The sequence below is a fragment of the Thunnus maccoyii genome, chromosome 7, assembly GCF_910596095.1.
Source record: "Thunnus maccoyii chromosome 7, fThuMac1.1, whole genome shotgun sequence".
In the NCBI taxonomy this organism is placed as follows: domain Eukaryota; kingdom Metazoa; phylum Chordata; class Actinopteri; order Scombriformes; family Scombridae; genus Thunnus; species Thunnus maccoyii.
The window spans coordinates 17,478,977-17,500,221 of NC_056539.1; the positions used below are offsets into that span (position 1 = coordinate 17,478,977).

The 21,245-nt window shown below is 39.4% G+C and overlaps 1 protein-coding gene across 1 annotated transcript; it reads right to left on the reverse strand.

Annotated features, from left to right (window-relative positions):
• Positions 1 to 3,938: 3,938 nt before the first annotated feature.
• Positions 3,939 to 21,150, reverse strand: LOC121901076 (mitofusin-1-like). Its single transcript, XM_042417720.1, has 18 exons — positions 21,020 to 21,150; positions 18,799 to 18,959; positions 17,849 to 17,984; positions 17,246 to 17,408; positions 15,291 to 15,415; positions 15,031 to 15,139; positions 13,752 to 13,859; positions 13,262 to 13,415; positions 12,914 to 12,981; positions 10,745 to 10,866; positions 10,289 to 10,415; positions 9,658 to 9,762; positions 9,086 to 9,188; positions 7,984 to 8,210; positions 7,686 to 7,865; positions 6,760 to 6,956; positions 6,208 to 6,342; positions 3,939 to 5,193 (listed from the first exon to the last, which is right to left on the reverse strand). The coding sequence occupies exons 2-18, from the start codon at positions 18,944 to 18,946 to the stop codon at positions 5,124 to 5,126; spliced, it is 2,277 nt and encodes a 758-aa protein (XP_042273654.1). The 5' UTR covers positions 18,947 to 18,959; positions 21,020 to 21,150; the 3' UTR covers positions 3,939 to 5,123.
• Positions 21,151 to 21,245: the final 95 nt, after the last annotated feature.

Sequence of the window (21,245 nt, forward strand, 5' to 3'; positions counted from 1 at the left end):
AAAAAGAAGGAAAAAAAAAGAAAAAAGATTTTTTTAAAAGGTTTAACACTTTCAGTGATTTCTTTCTTTCCTCACCAAAAACAAGTTATGAACTGTTAAATATTGCTAGTGAAGAAAGTACACTTGGTAGACAGAAATGTACACTTAGTAGAGAGCTAGGAACGCACTCACAAACTGTAGTACAAATGTAAACCATCGAGCACATGTGACTTATTTACCCATAGAGGTGGTATTTCTGATTTTGAGTATTTTCTCATCACGCATCTTCCTTTTTTTTTTTTTTTTTTGGTTCCTCTCTAAAAGCTTAATTTTTTTTGAAAAATAATACACATTACGTGTGTGAGTTGGACCTATCCATCAGCTGTCTCAGGTGCCTATCTCTAAATAAACACATTTGACCCACATGGGCTGGATAAGGAGGGTTTGTGCCCCTGTGAGATGTGGCACTTTTGTGTCTCCATTCTGCCTTACGATACCATTCATAATAGAAGGTAATACTAGCATCGACTACAGTAATGTTTTACTCTTACTATTCCTTTTTACACAACGATCAACAAGAAATATTGCAAATTTTCTTTTCTTTTTCCCAATAGAAGCACATTCTGATACTAGTGAACACTAAAAAGCATGCTTACAGAAAACCACCACGACCACATGCAGCTCCATAAAGCTTCTTGAAGCAAATGTTTTACATCACTTTTTATACAATTCTGCTTTCTACTACTACCGTACAGTTTGTAGTATTTATTAAGGTTCAATCAGCTAACAATGAAGCCCCTCTTTTGCATACCGTGACTCTATAGTGACCTTTTTTTTTTTTTTTTTTTTTTTTTTTTTAAGAAATGTTTTAGCTGCTTCTACCTGGCTTTGCATTAATGAATCCATTTTGAGCGAATGTTAAAAATAACAGTTATAGTTTTTAGCCTGAGAATATCTTTGAGGTGTGTAGGATGTGATATGTATTGCATATCAGTGTTGAGGTGTGTGTTGGGAAGGGAAGGGAATTGGGAGGGAAAGGGGGGGGGGGGTGATTTGCTGATGTATGTGGATAACATATAGATCTAAGTGTTACTTCCTCATTTGTGCCAATGTTATCCACAGACCCTGAGCTGTGAACTGAAAACTAGTCAATGTGACAAAAAAAAACAAACAAACATGTATGCTCACTTAACTCAAGTGCCAGCCTCCTCCATCTCCATTGAATAAGGTCACATCAGTATCTGATTTTGTAGCCAATCGGTTGTCTGATCAAACAGGTTGACTGCTTAATGTCTGAAGATGGGCTTTTGTATCCCAAAGCGTTATTAAGTTGACAGTGCTTATTAGACCGCAAGTTTCTATTTCAGTCAGTGGACGTAGGAGTTCATGTGTGCCCAGATAAAGATGACAAAATGATGGACTGACAGTAAAGGAGTAGTTCGACATTTTGGGAAACACTGGCACACATTCGTCATGTCAGTTATAAACAGGACTTTAGCCTAGCAACTAGTTTAGAACAAAAGGGTGAAAAGGGAGACAGTTAGCTGCATACCAGCACCTCTAAAACAAACGATTTAACATGTTTGTTTAATCCTTACAAAAAAAAAAAAACGAAGTGTAAAAACAGCAATTATGTGTGGGACTATTTCTTGACCAAGACCAGTTGCCAGGCAACCGAGCAAGAACTTGTCAGTTACATAGTTCCCCAGTAAAATGGGGAATTGTTTCTTTCGCACGTATGAAATAAACAAGATATGTCGTATTAATTAGTAAGCTTTAGAGGTGATAGTAGGCTAATTTTGCTACTACTGGACAGAGTCACACTCTTCTGCTTTCCCCTGTTTCCAATCTTTGTGTTAAACTAAGTTAAGCAGCTGGCGGAGTGATATCAAACATCTCATCAAGCTCCACCAGAAAGTGAAGAAGCCTATTAACCAAAATGTCCAACTATTTCCTTAAATCAACCCTGTTTTCACTTTTCAATCCATCGTGAACTGTGTGAAATTTAAAAAAAAAACAACAAAAAACCATAGCCCTTAACAGCTGAGAAAGGGGGTTGTCTGTATTTCTGGCAGTGATGTTCAGCAGGCAACCATTTCCTCGCCCCTGTGTGTAATTCAGCAGTATTAGCAGCTGGATCCTGGAGTAGTGCCTGTGCAGTTCACTCATCTTTAGTAGTGCAGTAGACTCATTAATCAGAAAGGTGCTTGACTTCATTTAATTTCACGTTATTATTGTATTTACCTGAAGTCTCCTCCGGTTTATTCCTTTAACACTCATCCTACCAACATATTAAACATACAAGGACTACCGACTGGGGTCCCAAATAAACTACTGTAAGAAACAATGATCATAGCAAAATGTTAACTTATTTCTTCTCTAAACATTATTAGTTATGTGATATCACCCGGAAAAAAAGATTATTTTAGGAAAGTTACAGTTAATTTGCATATTGTGTAAAATGAATATATATACTTTTATTTACTACAAATTGCAGCTTTTATCCCAAGTACAGTCTTTCCACAACGCCTTCAAAATGACTGACAGAGTGCCCCTACCCCCCTGATAGTACAGATAGATAGATACTACATAGGCGGAATTGGGTGCTTTTGATATATTGAATTGAATTTTGAATATGTTGGTATTTTTAATAAGCACTAATTAAAACAGAAGCAGAAAATGATATGAAGTCATTGGGAACAAATTGACAAAGTTATGAAAAATTGGAATGATAGAATAAAGCACCTGTGAGATAAGATAAAAAGTAAACCTCTGGGGTCTGCGGGGACCCCAGTCGGTAGGATTAAGGTTAACTACACATGAAGTACCAGAACCTGAATCAGTGACCTGTTTTAATCCTTGGAGTAGTAACTTCACGCATGTTTTGCAGTAGTATTTTGGCATTTTTGTCAACCACAGTGCCAACGTCTAACTTCAAAGAGCAAATGTGAAAATGTAACTGTTCAGGCAGTATTTTTGAGGACTGTATTTGCACGACGACCCTCCGATGTTGTCCCTGAATATGAAAGAATTGTTTTAAGTTTCTGATTAACTTTTTTTTTTTTTTTTTTTTTTTTTTTTTAAATGCAGCGACATCACACCACATGAACTGGTTACATCACCACCGTCACCACCATCACCACCACAGCACCACAGCACCATCACAAATAAATGCACTGCCCTATTGACTCTACAACCTACTGTTCTGACATTTTAGTTTTTAATTTTTGCTTTGATTTTCGTTTATTTATTGTTTCATGTTTTAAGCCAGTAAAGACCAGGGACTTGGTGCCATGATAATTCTCTTACAGTGCTATTGTGTGAAATTATAATCACTTGTTATGGAATAATTTTTATAGTCTTTTTCACACCAGACCTTTTTTTTGTATTTGTACAGTGGCTTGGTGATACTGATATGTTGCCATGAGTTATTGTAACCAATAAAAAAAGCTTTTAACCAAGAATACCAATCCTGGCTGAATTATTGGAGTTGTATAAGGAATGTAAAGTATTTATCCTTTAAAAATATTCACGTTCAATAAGCAAGGAGTTAATTATTAGGGAAATACAAGTGTAAAAAAAAAAGTTCAACCAAAATTTGAACTGTATTTATATTTGAGTCGCCTTATTAATATCCACTGATGTTAGATTTCTTTATGGTTTTGGCTAAAAATGCTGTAAGAATCACTGCCTGCAGGCTGACAGACGTACCTATAAAAACCAAACATTTGCCTTTATTGACAGTTCCTGTCTTGTAAAATATAAGTTTAACAAGCAGTTCTGAGGTGCTTCACATCTGATAAAACTTCTGTAATGAGTAAAGCACATTATAGATTGTTGAAGTCATAATGTGAAGCCATTGCATTATAAATGTTCAACTGTTTTTTCAATCATCAGATGCAGGACTTCAGACGCTCAGTTCAAACTGTTCTGGAAAGATCAAAGAAATGCACAAAAACGTCTGTTTTAGATTGTGGCAGATTTAATACAGTCTAGCAAATCCAGAGGTATTTCAACACGTTCAAGAAAGAAAAAAAAGGTTTTACAAAGTGCAGATTGGTGTAATCATCATTATACTGTAGGTCTAATGGGTATAAATAACAGGATATTATAAAATATAGGAGATTTTCCAAAGCCTTTAATCTATACAGTTTGGATTGCTAAAAAATAGAACATGAACCTACAGTATTTTAAAGACATGCTTTCCCTTCCTAGTTATTTTTTTCCCTCAGTGAATTTGAACTAGAGTCTTATAATTCACAAAACAAATCTGTTCTCTTTCATTATTAAACATATTTATTTTTTGATGCTAACATACAGTAGATCATGTGCCTGAACATTTACATATAGAATCTCAAAGACACACAAACTCCATTTGCTCCACAAAAGTTAGTCAAAAAAGGCATATTCACAGTGAGAAGCACGTTAGTGTCAAAATATAGCACCCGACCGGTAGCCTTCATTATACTGCCTCCTTGTGGAGTGTCTTTGCACACCATAGGTCCAAGTCTGTTTGTGTTGCAGGCAGTTTTGTTCTACAGTTTGTTCACTGCAGCTTGTGAAGCGCCTGTCTGGCTGCAGTGGAGAGGAGGAGGAGGGGAAATACTGTCGTGTCTGGGCCTTCACTCTTCTCCGTCCACCATGACTGAAACTAACAATTATCTTTTTTTTTATTGATTGATTCATCTACAAAATGTCAAAAAATAATGACAAAGGCCCATAAATGAAAGAGAAATGGTGAAACTGATAATGTGTCATGACCGTAAGAAAAACAAAAACAAAAAAACCCACAAATGAAATAGAAAGTGACTGAATCTTTACTTCAGCGGCAGAGTTTTGGTATTCTTGCCAAATGGATGACTAACATTTCACTGATTATCAAATCGGCTGTTTGATTTCTTCTCTGTTGATAGACTCTTTTCAACACTACCGCCCGCACAGAAACCGTTGTGTCGTTCAGGTGAGGAGGAAAACTTGGCCCGATGAGGTGGCGCCCGGCTGAGGAATGATGGGCTCAACATGAACCAAACTGTGGAGTGATGAAGAGGAGCAGCTTCACTGCTGAGGCTGCAGGTACTGACTTGTGAACACCTCCAGCTGTCTATCCAGCTCTATGGCTTTATGAGTGATGAAGAGGAGCAGCTTCACTGCTGAGGCTGCAGATACTGGTTTGTGAATACCTCCAGCTGTCTCTCCAGCTCTGTGGCTTTATGTCTGCAGAGAACAAGAAACACACATTAGATTTGGACTAAATGCAGGAAAACACTTGTCAAGTATCACTATTGCTCTATGTGAGATTCATTTACATTTGTTTTAAAGGCCCTGCACACCTACATGGGTGTTCTTAATTTATCATGGCTGATCTGACCTCCAGTCAGGTAAAAGTTGGGTGAAGCTACGTAGAGAATTACATGATTGATGTCACCAAACTCTTTGTACTTATAAGAAGGATAACAGTGTAAGCTGTCCGACCCTAATAGGTGCAACAAAAGTAACAAAAGAATGAGTTAGATGTCAATCAAGTGCAGTTTGTGAGGAGGTCTAATCAGTTAACATAAATTAAAACACCTGAGTAGGTGGACAATGTGTGTAGGTGCTTTAAAATGTAATACATTTTTGAGACTTAAACTCATAAACTGCATTTGAGGAGTTAACGTCAATCATATATGATGATAAAGCTGCACTATACAACAGGTATCACAAGATTAGCATTCATATGTTTATCATGACTGACTGAACTTACCAAATATATACACTCTAAGTTCCCAACCCCTTTAAGAACAGGAAATAGTAAAATAATAACTGTTCAGGCTTTCCTGACTTGCCTAAAACTTGTATGTCCAGCACTGTTGTCTTTTAGTTTCTCACATTCTTCATTAAAAAGCAATTTTGCCAAGTTTCAAGCTTTTGTGTTTACTTTACTTAAGCCATCATCAGGAGCAGGTAAAGGTGTGAAGAAACAACAGACAATACCTGGTAACCTTTACCTGCTCCTGATGAGGGTTTTAAAGTAAAACTGAAAGCTTGAAACAGCAAAAACACCTCTGTCCTTTTTTTGGAGAGACACATCATTTCCAACTCTTGAAAAGTTTGCTAGTCCTCTAGTATTCATTCATTCATTTTCCCCAGACAAGATCTTCCTAGATGATTAACACTCATCTAATCTCTCTTTCCCCCCAATTGTGTACCCTTCACGTTGCCCCCAATAAGAGAAGGAGCCGGACTGACCGCAGGCTCTTGGAGCGGCTCTGGACGGTCTCCAGCTGATCTATCTTGGCTGTCAGTTGGCGGATTTCTGCCTCCAGCTCTTTCTGCGTCTGGTCCACCTGCTGACAGAGCCGAGCAAAGGTCGCCGCCATCTCCCTGGCAACACAGAGGGCACAGCGTCGCACTGCTTATTTATTTAGCCCAGAGGGGAAGGCTAGGTGGGGTATGGGTGAGGTGGGAGGTGTAGGGCTCAGTGTGTGTGTTGTTTGATGTATAAAATGTTCAGAGAAATTAGCATTTTATGTAAAAATAAAATATTATTAGACTGAATGTGATGCATGTTTTAGGATGAATCCACCCTTAACTACGCTGTCATTTCTTCCAATAAATACAGATTGGAGAGAAATACAATCTTTAATATGTGTATAAATCAATACACACTGATTGAACTGCCAGAAAATCATCTTAAATTGGCCCACAGTGCGCACATCACATTATATCTGATTTGAGTGACAGATCTAATAGAAGTAATCTAAAAGTTGTGCTATCAAATGGTATCGTATAAGGACTTACTGTTGGACCTGGTGGCTACAGTTAGCGCTAGTAAAGCTGATGATGAGCTGCAGCTTCTCGGTTGCGTAGTCCACAAACTGGCGCTTCAGAGTGCGCTCCTTTGCCTTTGTGGTCCAAGTGAGTCTCTCATACAAGTACAGTAAGCCATAGAGTGAGGTAGACAGGGCGATTAGTCTCCAGCCAACGGCTCTCCACACCTAAGAAAGAAAAAAAAAAGACAACACAGATTGACACCTCTATTTACAAATACAGTTTTCAGGGACAAGTATTTGCAGTGTTTCCAGTATAGTTGTACAGGCCTGGCGGGCAGCCAGGTCAGCGAGAAGCCCTGCCAGTCCAAAAAATATCTTTTTAATGCCAAAAATAACACGAAATATCCATTAATTCAGGAATCAATAGTGTTTCGGGGGAGTCTCTGTGCAGTGCTGTTCCGTAATGTGAGTCAACCTCTGTGTCGTTGCCTGGGAAACCCTTGGTAGCGTAGCTCCTTTTAAGGGATAGGGCAGTGCGTAATGTGTGTGTGCAACGAGTGTGTGGTTGAGTGTGTGTGAGCAGCAGAAAAGTGACATGACTGCGAGCGGAGCAGAGGAAAAGGTTAAAAGAAATTTGTCAGTCTGGTAGTAAATGTACAGTACAGACTACAGCGTGTCAGTTAATAAATGCTGCAGTTTCTCAAGACAAAGAAAAGTCTCGTCTGTTGTTTGCCCAACTGCTAGAAAAGTGAAGGGGGTTAGCCCCGAAGTTAGCAACAATGGTTTAGCCTGACGACACTAAACAGAGAAACGGAGAATGTAAAAATGACTGGCTGCTCTCCCGTGTTCTGCACAGCAACCCCCCTCCCCAAAAGAAGCTCTCTTAAGGACATTTTGTTAAACTATATAAATACATCTATCTCAGAAGTACAAAGAAATTTGGAAATAACATACCACTCCTCCAACAATAATAGCACTCATTGATGTGCGGGAGGTGAGGGATGCAACGTTGTTTGCCATGGCTACCATCAGGTCTTCCTGGGTCATGAGGGCTGTCTCATGGTTGGGTGGGGCTACAGTTGAGGGGGGCCCTGAGGAGGGCGTGACGGCCAGGGGCAACGCTGGTCGAGAGGCCTGAGTAATGACAACAGAGGTACAGTATAAGATCTTTACACAGTGAGAAAATCTCATCACTTTCCCAAATCTGACTTTTTTTACTTTCACTTTTTTTTCCCATCTCTCCAGTCTGTACCTGGAAGTTCTGGTCCACCAGTTTGAGTGCTCTCTCTGCGTTGACAGATCCCAGGAAGCGGTGGACTAACGATGTCCAGCCCAATGAAAATTGAAACTCAATGTTCTCCTGAAAGTCACTGCAAAGTGTGGCACAGTTCAGGTCGTAACTCAGGTCGAACTTCCTGCTGGGCACCAGCATGTGCATTTGGCCCTGGACCCCGGCGGGAAGTAGAGGGAGCATGCTCTCTGGAGAGAGAAGAGGAAACACACAGGGTGAGAATTAAAGAGTCGCAGTAAGAACGGACAGTAAGAAAATCAAAAGCAGTCATGGGAATAATTGTTTCCTTTGTATTTCCTTATGCTAATGCACAAGGTCAAAGAGAGTAATTTTATTTTTGACTCTAGTACATTAAACTTTTATACTTCAACTTAAAAATGCATTTTATCTTTTTTAATGGCCAAAAAATAATGAAAACTAGGAACACTGCCACAACATATCACCAGAGTCAATAAATAAAATACATTTCATTTAAATTGGCCCATTGCCTGAATAACAAAAAAAAAAGAAAAAAGAAAAAAATCACACCACAATTTCATAACAGCCCCTGAAGCCTTTTCATCGGAGGGCACATTAACACCTTTTCAACATCACTGCCACTGATCACAGCTTGCATGCGTGCCTGATGCAGTGACGCATTTGCAGCATAATGGGGCATGGGATGATGGCATTCAGCGAGGAGGGTAAATATAGCAGGGCGCTGGGTGTTGCAGACCGTAGCCCGAGTGCCCAAAGGTTTTGACTAACTTTAGAAACCGTCTTTGAATGAGCGATTGAGTGAATAAACAATGGTGGACTGGAAATCTGGGCTGACGTCAATTTTCTTTTACAATATGATAACTTTATTTGGCATCTTATCCAAAGAAAGGTTTTGAGGGAAGGATCTAGTTGCAGCTTGAGGTCTTTTATTATTAGATGCAAGGCTTTCTTATTTTATCATTTCAACATTCTTGGTTCAGCAGAACAAATACAGGCTGAGACCAAAAGTACGTGCTGATAGATTTGTTCTTGTAAGCTTTGAGACAACTGAAACATCAATAGGTGGAATCATTATTCAAATTACCCATCATGTATTTCTGAGAGGACTGGACAGAGACGTTGACGGCGTCAGAGCAGCGGAAGGCCAGATTCTTGCCCATCCCTTCCTCCACATGAGACAGCAGCTCCTGCAAAAACACAACAGGGGTCAGAGGTCACAGGGAAAGCAGCCAATGAAAAAGAGAGGCCAGAGTACATGTCTCACTGACACTCTAGTGCGAGGGTGATAAATTGGTGCAATTAGCTGATAACTACACAGTGTAGTTTATTTTTATCATATAGGTAGTGTCATACTGACAGGACTGAAGTATAATACCTGTTGTTTGATGCGTTGTGAATATGACTATTATTGTTTTTACTGTATGTACAAGGAAACTGAATATGTTAAATTAGACACTTTATAACCAAAATACAGTAAATATGCCAATTAGAGGATGTCCTCCATTAGTCTATTAGCAAAAAATTATATTTGACCTGCGAAAACCAGTATCACACTTTTTGTCTCGTCTTGTCTTGAGAGAGGGTGGCATATGTATACAAGGAAAATCTGACCCTAATGTATGGAAATCACGGTTTTAACGCTGTGCCTCTACTTACAGACTTGTAGATTTTGAGAACATGAGGTGAAGGATGGAAGTCTGCGTGGAACTCATCGACAATCACATGGAGACGGCCGATCTCCTCTCCCATGGCGTTGGACACCTGAGTGAAGCACAACCAGAGTCATCAGGCAGCTATAGCACATCAGGGGCCAGATGCATAAAACTCTTTGTAGATTCATGACTAAAACTGTGTGTACACACAAAGCCAGAAAAACACACACGCATTCTTTTCCTTAGATTTATAAAGCTGTGCGTATGCATGGTTCTGTTTTATACATCTCAGTCAATGAGGAACTGGGCACACGCCTCATTTCCACTCCCACTATTAGCAATAAATGCATGACACGCAATCACACAATCAGTGCAGCTGGTTATCAATCTAAACAAACAATGTCTTACATTCATAAATCCCAGTTTATGTGCGGAAAATGGCGTATGCATGGTTTTTGTGTGTACGCATCATTTATGCATCTGGCCCCAGGACTTTTGTGTCTGAATCAGGTCTCAGGCTTGAGAGCCACCACCACACCAAATACTGGTCTTGTCTGATGGAGCATCTACCTTTAAGACTGTTTTTGAAATCCATGCGCCATAAAACAGGTGTGACCAGTTGTCTCCCTCGTTACCTTAGACTCCACATTCTCACTGATGGCCTTGATCTTCTTCTTGATGTCATCAATCAGCAAGTTGAGCTGATTCTTGACAAACTCCAGCCGGTCCATCTGATACTCTCTGTCCTCCAGTGCAGCCACTCTGAAAGCACCACACCAACCAAAGAGGATATAAAGTCACTAATGCAAACTAGCAGATGACCAAATTAAAAAGGTAAAAATACAAAAAGTGCAACAGACTACAAAGTAAAATCTACTTATTTATTAGCATATTTCCAACTTGTCATTAAAAGCTTGTTACACCTATATTTATTTTCTCAGAAGTTTCACGTTTACCTCTACAAGCCCTTCATGGCGTTAATAAAAGGAGACAATATCATTTCGACATTATCACTAAAATCAGACTTCCAAAATCCATCTCTCCAACTGAAAGAGTAGGAAAGAGAGGAATGTATGGAGAAAGACACCTACCTCTTCTCTGCCGCCTCGATGTTGATGGCGTCCATGATGCTCTTGACTTTTTCTGTGATCTGCTTGGCCCTGATAGTGTGCTGCTCAAACTTTGTTTTCACTGCTGACTGCGAGATACACTCCTACGAGGCCATATAACACACAAGTTACTGTGACGGTTACAGGGACTGCTGCTGCTGGATAGGGTGCATGAACTCGCACGCTACCGGGGGACAAACAGAGGACAAGATAGACACCTGCTACTTTGAACTTAGGAGAAGTGAAGAAATGGAAACACAGGTGTGAAAATGACAGCAGCAGTGTGTGCATCTTGCGTCCCCGCAGCCCTCGTTTTGTTAAGTCACAGTAATGTGTTGGTAGGGCAAAATCATAAAAAAACATAACAAGTGAATACAACCAAGAATGCAAGTGGAAGAAAATAACAAAATATGCATGAAAGTGAAAATAGGAACATTGTGCCATTTTGGGATAAATTATATTATCTCATGTTAAAGAACTACACCTATTTATTTCATAGTATCATGAATCTTCTGATCACTTAGGTCTGATCATAATTTCCTCCCAGTATGACACAATTCAGGCCTGTTCAGTTAAACGCAAAGCATCTCAACAAGGTGCAACAACACACAGAAATACAAAGAAAGTTTGACAATCAGTTGGACAGAACAAAATCAAAAGGTGAACAGAAACAAACGGATGTCCTCGCCTAAGTGAATCTAGACTTCAGCAATGAAGACGCAGGTTGATGGAAAAGGCACAGTGATTGGTCTCTAGAGGATCCTGTTTGAAACTGTGGTTGTTGTTGAAACCTAAGCAGTAAGCATGACGCGAGTAGTTGACTGCTTAGGCCAGCTTACTGTTAGGAGAAGGCCTTTGGTTGTGTCTCTCATCTTATTTAATGTCTTTCTAGTGTACAATAACCACAAACACAGGCTCTGACAAACACACACACACACACACACACACACACACACACACACACACACACACACACACACACACACACACACACAGACACACAGACACACAGACACACAGACACACACACACACACATCTTCATTGTTTCACCGGCGTCCATGGTTGACATTACTGTCTTTCAGAGGCTGCAGCGGGCCCAGTTTTAAAGCTAGAGTGGAGATACTGGTACCATTATGAAACTAGACAACCTAAGGCATCCACTGGTAACAACCATTAACGTGTCAGGAAGGGGGCTAAATAACAAAGCTCTAAAGTTAGGCTAAATATTGTTGAGGGAAAACTGGCATGGCCATTTTCAAAGGGGTCTCTTGACCGCTCACCTCAAAATATCTTAATGAAAATGGGTTCTATGGGTACCCACAAGTCTCCCCTTTACAGACATGCCCACTTCATACTAATCTCATACAGTTTTGGACAAAAACCATGCAGTTTTTTGCATGCAGTAAATATGTTATTTTCACCTATTCTAAAAACGGTGTTTGAATATTTCTGCATACTGGGGTCCCTAAACAGTCTTGGAATTGCATAAATTTGGTATGACTGGGAAGATGAGACTCTTGTGGATTCAATGAGCTCAATTGTATTCATGTGTGATGATGTTAGTCTCCAAAGTAGTCATTTCATTGTAGTGAGATCATTTTTTGAAACTTGACCTCACTGTTTAAAATGATTTATTGTAACCTCTAGGATAATCACAGCCTCATGAAACTTTACAACCACAAACCAGAGACCTCAGGCATTCACAGGATGTATGGCTTTGCTGGGTATATTGACAATAAGGGGGTTTCTGAGCAATTTCCAGAACAGAGGTGCTTGCCATCCAATCGCCAAAAATTGCAATTCTTACAGAAATCTCCGAATGTCAAAAGTTTTTAATATCAAATCATAGCATGAATTTTTCTATGCTGATCCTCAAGGTCTTGGTGTCTCATTGTGGTATTCTGGAGGTATTTATGACCTTCTCATTGGTGTTACTTGCTGTTTTGGCTTGAGTTGACTTCACACTGCTTTTATCTCAGGATTATACCTGATGAGTTGTCTTTCTGGTAGCAAATATAACAGTATCTAATCAAATATAGGCCTAACCCTTTAAAAATTGCCTCCTTTTTTAATAGATTTAATAGACTTTTTTAACTGGGAATAACTTTATCGGATGACATTGGGAGGACACTGACACGCAGACACAAACCTCAAACCTCCTCTCAAAGCTCTGAAACTCCTTCAGTCTCTCCTGGAAGCCCTCAGCCAGGGCTCCACCTGTTGGATGAAATGATCACATTAGATGTAAAAACACTGCACATTGATTTATTGCCTTGTTTTACCTTTTTGACCATTGATTTTATCATTACATTGATTTTATTATTGGTTCTTTTTTATTACTGTAAACACTGTTTTGATTATTGTTCATTCCTTTGTAACATGAATGTATATGAACACTGTATCCAAGTTCCATGTAAACAGCATATACTGGCTGTGAATGATCCCAATCCTGCTCCTTGAACACAAATACAGCATCAGCTATAATCTGAAACATCACCTGTTTCGGGCATGCCCTGCGCGCGCTGCATGCGGGAATTGAGCACCTCTTTGGCGGACACGAAGAAGATGCGATTGGGTGCCTGGTCACGGTCCACAACCTTCAGCTCATCAACCAGGAAGTTCACACAACGGTCTGTGTGCTGCTTCCTCACCTAAAGGAGGAGGTGAATTTTTAGGGCTCACTATTTTTAGTTTAAAATGAAAAAAAAAAATCAATAATATGCATGATAAAAATACAAATTGCAGGACAAACATTCTGTACTTTAGTGTGGTCAGCTCACCAAAATATATATATATTTTTACTTAATCCTAGTGGAATCTAATCATGCAGATAGTTTTGCTTTTTGTGCCAAAGTTTTCAGGTTTCCAGCTGAAAATCAGTTCAAATCAATGATCTCTGTATTATTTTGTGAAAATCTGTACAAACAATAAGTCTTACACATTCTTCAACAACAATATGAGACGGATACAACAGACGCTTGACTCACATCCTCCATGTATTCTGGTTCGTTCGCTGAGGCGTCCCAGCGGTTGTTTAAGATGAAAATGTTGGGCTTTGACAAACGTTCGTTCACTTTGTGAAAAAAGTGCTTTTCCTAGATGGCGGAGGAGTAAACAAGAGAAGGGTGAAAGTTGTCAGTTATGATCCTCAATGCAGTGGGAAAAAAAACATTTAATACCTCTATTTTCTCTTTTTCTCTTATAATCTATAATCTATTAATTTTCAAGAAATAGCCTCATGCGAGATCATAATGTTGAATAAAAAATATAACATAGAAGTTTGACAATAAGTTATTTTTTGAGTTAAATTCAGTTAAGTAGCTATACTGCTACATACAACACTAATTTCTGCATGTTTTTGTCATTCATTTAGACCAGGAGAGCAAAATCAGTGTTGCAACATGCTTAAAAAAATGTGCGTTTTGCCTGCGCTGCCAGAATTCAAGCTCTGACTGGCACATGAAGCATTTTGCGCTACTTCACTATCTTCCATTATTTACATGCCCACAAACAGCACCAGAGCCCGGCCTTGTTTTCTAAACCCAAAGAGGAATGTGTGTGTGCTTCCCCTTTAAGAGCTGCTGCCGGCTTAAGGAGCTCTGTGATTGACTGTGTCCAGCTTCACATTGCATGAATGCCTGTGCAGACAGAAACTAAAGTGGGGCCTGTGTGTTGCTGGATGCAAACACAGGCAGCCACATTATTCTCTGCTTTGTAATCAGCTCAGTATAGGAAACATACACACTGGCCAATTTATAGTACATTTTAATTACTAACTGAAAGTTTACTTTGCTTGCTATTGTGGTGTGTATTTGTTAGTTACAACCATTTGAGTGATGAAATAATTATATTACAATCGCCTTAAGGTCGACTAACTACAGCTAAACTATCAACATTCTTTTTTTTCTTATGAAACAGACGTACAGTGATGAATATATATGAAATGATGTCTTTATCTTCCAAATAAACATTGCTGCTAAAGATTTTCCCACAACCTGACATTATATTATATATTTGTAAGAACATATGATGAAAAAAATACCCAAAACAACAACTACATGGATGCTTTTACCCATGTGTTCAGCTCTGTAATCATACAGTGTAATGACACCAATCTCAAACAGATAACATCACTAGACAGATCTGAATCACAAAGAATCCTTTAATCAATCATTCATGCAAACTGTCCTCTAGCTGATAGATATTCTGTGGCTGTATATGCATATGAAAGTACAGCTTTATTGTCAGCATTATTAGTGTAATTACCGTGTTCATGAGTGTGGATTCAGAGTTGGCCACCAGCACAAAGACATCAGCATCCAGGCAAAACTTGTCAATCCAGCTGTCCAGCTGTGATGTGACATCTGTCCCCGGGCTAGTGAGAGGAAGAGACTTCAAGAAGTCAAATACATAAAATCTACAAAATGTAAAGTCATACATGGACTTCTCCAGCACATCACCTGGGCTTATCAGTTACCAACTTTTTTAAGACCTGCAAACTGTCAAACGTTGAGGGATTGTGTTACCTGTCTACAAGCACCAGGTCATCTCGGAGCAGAGCACACTTGGTCTTTGGCCAAAACACACGGACGAGACAGCCGGCATCGAGACTCTCATCCATGTGGAGTGCATGAGCCAGCTGGTTTACAGTCTGCAGAGGGTTTGGAAACAGAGATGTTATGGTTGTTAATAACTTCTCTTTGCTGTGAATGCATTTTGAAACTATGTGTGTTATAATCCTGTTAACATCACAAACTTCTGAAATAACTATGAAATAAAAATTACCTACTATTGACGCTTGACAATTTTCCTATTTCTTTTATCACTTTGTATTCTGTAAAGCATTTTTTTACACTTTTTTCCCTCCAATTTTACTGTGTTTAAAGGACGGCTTCCATATTTTCAAGATGTATGGTATATGGGATTATCCGCCTCCTTACTTCACTTTTAAAAACTGAAAGGTAGAATTTACATAAGAGCAAATAATTTAATTTAATTTAATTAGAAATGTTTTAAATTACAGGGTTTCCCCCTATATGCTTTCAACAACGACGCTGCTAAATGATGAGTGCGGCGGCTGAAATTTCAAATTGTCCATAATAATCAAGACGAACACAAACACACGCACTTCCTCCACTTTGAGCAGCTGACCGGAGCTAGTGGTGAGCTAATGGGAACATTCCCTCCCCTCTCCCCATGTTGTATTATCTATTTATATCTATGTTCAATAAAAATAGTGTACATTTTCTGTCCTGAAGCATTTCATTCTTTGACATTTATTGCAACTTCAGTTATCTGGGCCTCCAGAGCCCTTCTGATCTCAAAAGCTCCTGATAAATTAACACACATGACTCTTTGAACATGAGTCCACCTATGTGGAACTATTCTAAGGTAGTTTTAAGTTATTCCACTGCTGATGTGTGCAAATAAGTGTCCTGGCGTTGTGGGCTCTGTGTGTGCATAACAACAAAACCCTCGGGGAATTAATATTCACTTTTTCTTAAATGAACTTCAGCAACTTCATTCAGTTCAGCGAGCTAAATGAAGAGACAGTGAAGTCTCCCACATACAGCTCATATTTCAGGCACCTGACACCGCGATAAACATCCTGCATTACTGTGTCGATGAACACATGGGCAGCAGGTTCAGGTAGCATGTGCTGGGTTTGACTATATTCTCTGCTGTTGACAGGGAGAGAAATCAACAAGACCCAACAGCCAAATCAAAAACCTTTCTATGCTGACGATACAGCTGACAGGTAGAGAAGACAAGTTAGCATTTAAATGATGGGGATATCCAAGTTCTGAGAGTACACACTTATTAATGCTTTAGGTCTTTTTAATCCCGCTCTTTTTTATGTACACTTTCTGTTACTCTTTCATTAGATTACAAACTTTTATGGCCTTTTGTGAATAAATTCATTAAATAGATGTATGTTACTAACTACAACTTTTAATATCTCTTGTAGAAGAATCAGGACTAAGGTATGAGCATGGCTCTGTTTTCAGGGTCAGGAGGATCTATATTAGCTTGTATCTTTAAACACGTTACCTATTTGAGTACAACAACACTCCCACAACAGCAACAATCTTTAAGCCCATCACCCATACTATTACCAAGTCAAAGCTGAAGAAGTTTACTGGGGCTGGCACCAAGCAGTCAACAGAGAAACGCAAGTAAGCACATCAGCCCTTAATTTACTCAACATACAGTATCAATGTAATTGGACGACACGTGATCAAAGGCGACAGATGGTCTGATTAGTGAACATGGCTGAATTCCAGCATGTCTTTGTAAAGCTTAGACTTCAATCACTCTTGCAGAGATGCTCAGTAGTTTTTAGTAAAGAGCAATTTGTGCAACAGTGTTTTCCGTTATAAAAATGTGTAAATATATGAAGGCAGCCCGGTGCTCATAAAACAGTTAATTAACAATCAACAGCTCTAAAAACAACAGTGACAGTTATTAGAACAACATTTACCTTGATGCTCTTCTCCTCCTCAGAGCCCTCAGTCTTGAGGTAGGCCTTGTCTTCATCGGTGCCCTCGACACTCAGGAAGCAGTTGGTGGTGTGGCCGATACCGCTGGGCAGCACACGGTCCCTCAGCATGGCGTTGACCACTGTGCTTTTACCATTACTGGTCCTAAAAACAAACAAAACAGTCACTGAGTACATACAAATCATTTGCTCATATTTTAACTGGCCTTAGGCGACAACTAACGATTCAGACTTAGTAAAGCACCAGTGAAATGTTTTTAATGTATTTGAATACATTTTACTTGTGCATTAGTAATGTTAAGCCTGCACTCACTTGCCAACTGATTTTTTTTAATTATCAGCATTTTTTTGGCTTGTTGAGCATTGACAACAAAGCATATAAATATTATTCTTACATTTTATATACAGGAAGTGCTTGTGCAATAGTAACGGCACACCAGTGCATAGAATGCTACTAATCAGACATAAATAATCCACCAAAACAAAGATAAAAACAAACAAACAACTCACTGATGACGTAGGAAATCTCAGACACATCCTTAAAAGTTAAAAACAATATGAATGTATATGGATTATTGTATTTACCTGCCAAAGAAGGCGACTTTCATGTGTCTGCGTGCCAGCACCTCCTTAATGACAGCCAGCTTGTCAGCATACGACTGAATCTCCAACTTTTGATCCTGACTTGCAATTTTCTCCAAAGCTTTATTCTCACAGGTTTCTGTTCAACACACAAAGTCATACAGCATGAGAGAGACACACCTGTGATAATGACTTTCCCATAAATTAAACACTCCCTGCTGTTTAATCTGTCATTGTAAAAACCAGAGTACACAACTGTTTCTGTAATCTCTTTGTTAAGGTCTAAAATGATCCACCGATTAGTCAGTTGACAGGAAATAAACCAGCAACTGTTTTGTAAATTGAATAATCATTTAGGTCATTTTCAAGCATTCTCAGGTTTCAGCTTGTAAAATGTGAGAATTTGCTGCTTTTCTTTAGGTTATGTGATACTGAACTGAATATCTTTGAGTTAAGACGTCACCTCGGAAACTGTGATCAGCATGTTTCAATGTTTTCTGATATGAAAAAAACATTTAATGAAGAAAGAAGTCAGCAGATTAATCAAAATTTAAAATAATTGTTGGATGCAGCCCTAAACTATTTTTATTACCTTTAAGGACTGACATTTTGTCAAAAAAGAGAGACTACTTTAAGAGAAGAGCTACCTTACTTTCAAGATGTGTGTAGGATTATTCACTGAAAAATAGAAAGGTAGGATTTACAGTAATGAACAATAAAGTAATCATTTAACCATAAAATGTTAATAGGTAAATTTAATTAGAGATATGTCCAGGATTCCTACACCATCAATTGACATTAAGCTGGAATATCAAACTATTGATCTTCCCCAAAGCTTTATTCTCAGAGGTTTCTGTCAACACACACACAGATTAGAGAAACACAACACCTCCTTTCACTGGCCTGATATTGCTGACTTGACAGATGATAAACAATAAGAAAAATAATCTCACCTTCTACAAACTCAGAAGTCTCTTTCACATAATTCAGTAGTTGCTCAAACACATCACTTATCTTCTTCTTAGCCACAACAAAGTGCTTCAGAGGGGAAAAGTCTCCCCGAGCTGAATCTGACCGTGTGAGTGGAGGGGCTGCAGCCATGGTGGATCTCAATCTGGAGACAGAGGGGTCAAAAAAGGGCAAAGCATGAAGACAAAGTTATATCAGAGGACATGTAGGTTACAGTAGTAACTGCATTATTCATCAAACCGTCATTCCAAAACTGAAAGCGTTTGCATGTCTGAGAAGGGTGTGATCTTATGAACTGTCAAACTTTTAACTCTAAGCTGGATGGTTCAGATCTATATTAATGCTGCTTATTTTCAGTACATTGCAAGAGATGTGTTAAGTTGGTCAGGGTGTGTTTGCTGGCATTGAAGCTCCTCAGTTTCCTGAGTCTCGCCTTGTTGTAAATGGAGTCTGTGTTAGTCTGGAAGGTGAGTTTATTGTCAGTGATTGTTCCCAAATATTTAAAGTGAGTGACCTGCTCCACTCCTTGCCCCTTCATGATAGCAAGTTTTAAGACTATGCTGTCTGCTCCCATCCTACCTCCAAGACACAGCTCCTTGGTCTTACTGACATTAAGGTCAAGGAAGCTGCTTTCCAACCAGGTGGCAAGGTGGTTGATGTGCTGAGAGTAGGAAGGGCTGTTGACATCACACAGGCAGGCCACCAAGGCCGTGTCATCAGCATACTTTATGAGTGAGGTGTCTTTGTTGTTATATTTTACCTCACTTGTATATATGGAGAACAGGATGGGAGATAAAACACACTCCTGTGGAACACCGGTGTTCAAGACAAGGCAGTCGGAGAAAGTGTAATTACAGAGTCACATTCATCACTGGAGTCATGTTTATCACATCTAGAGTAGAACATATTCAGATCATTTGAAAGGCTAACAGGGTCATCACACTGAGGGGCTGCTTTGTGTTTCCTTCCCATCATTGTGTTCAGTCTCATCCAAGCATCTCTTGCATTGCCATTCCTCAGCTTCTCCTCAATCTTGTCTTTGTACTGTAGTCCATTTTTGCTTTCTTATTCATGCATCTCATTTCCCTCTCCAAATATCTGACTTTTCGCAGGTCTCCCTACCGAGAACCTATTTTCTTCCAATTTAAATGGTGCTTTAGTTCTTTATTGAGCCATAATTTGCTATCGGGGTAGATTCTGACATTTTTTGTTTTAATGATAGTCAACACAGAAGTTGAGATAACTGTTGATAGTGTAGGTCAACAGTTGAGGGTTATTACAGGAGACCTGGTCATTGAGGAATAAGTCCCATTCAGTGGCATTAAAGCAACCCCTCAGCTCTTCAACTGAGCCATTTGTCCAGGCCCGTGTGTGTTTAACAACGTGTTTCTTCCTTTTTAGTTCTTGACGGTACTTTGGCAAGAGATGCATGATGTTATGATCAGACGGTCCTAGAGGTGGGGGGGGGGGGGCATCTGGGCACATAAGTGCCCTTCACATTTCCAAAGCACTGGTCCAGAGTTTTATTAAGGGTTGAACGGGTCACATATTGCTCCAAATTTGGCAGATGTGTGGAAATGACACACCTGTTAAAAATTCCCCAATAAGAAGATCGGATCATCAGCAGAGTGCAAGAGCACTTCATTGTAATTGGCGGGTATGCGCTCAGTTGATGGTGCGTAATCACATAACTTTCAACAGAATGACTTTGATGTGCCCAAACTCGCGTGGCATGTAGTTATATATTGTTATGTTAAATTATGTTAGAGCGGTCGAAAAGAAACAGTCGTGAAGTAATAGTGAGACCAGTTTCACGTACAGTGAAGCTGGTTACCCGGCTGGTGTTTATAAACATGCATAATCCACCTCTGATGTAAGTTATCCAACAGCTAACTGTTAGTAAAGACACCGTAACGTGGTTAACAGGAGTGACATTGATTAGCTCTTTAACTTGTAACTTCCAGTTGCCTTGACTATAAAACACAATGTTTAGACAGATAATGTTTGGTACATATATTTGACATTACTCAACTCAACATTACTCAAATGAGTAATATTTTATTTTATGTTAAACGAGCGGGCTCGTGCGGACTTCGGCTGCTGTCAAGCAAGCTAACAGGTTAAGCTAGCTAACTTAACGTTTCGAGCAGCAACGCGGTAGTGAAATAGCAACAGCACAGCTAACTAGCGGTATCACTTTCTTACCACAGTCCTCAGACAGCCTGTGTCCTCTTCTCATAACACAAACAAACCGGTGGCAATGCGGCGATTCCCTTTACCCGCTGAAAGATTACTTGCTGTCAGCCGGGTTAGCCTTCTGTTTGTTATCCTGTTGTAATGGCACCAGTGTAAAGCTAATCACAACAAGAAGAGGAAAATCACCGGAAACATGTCAAAATAAGAGTCCAGTCGACATGAGAGTTTGAGAATT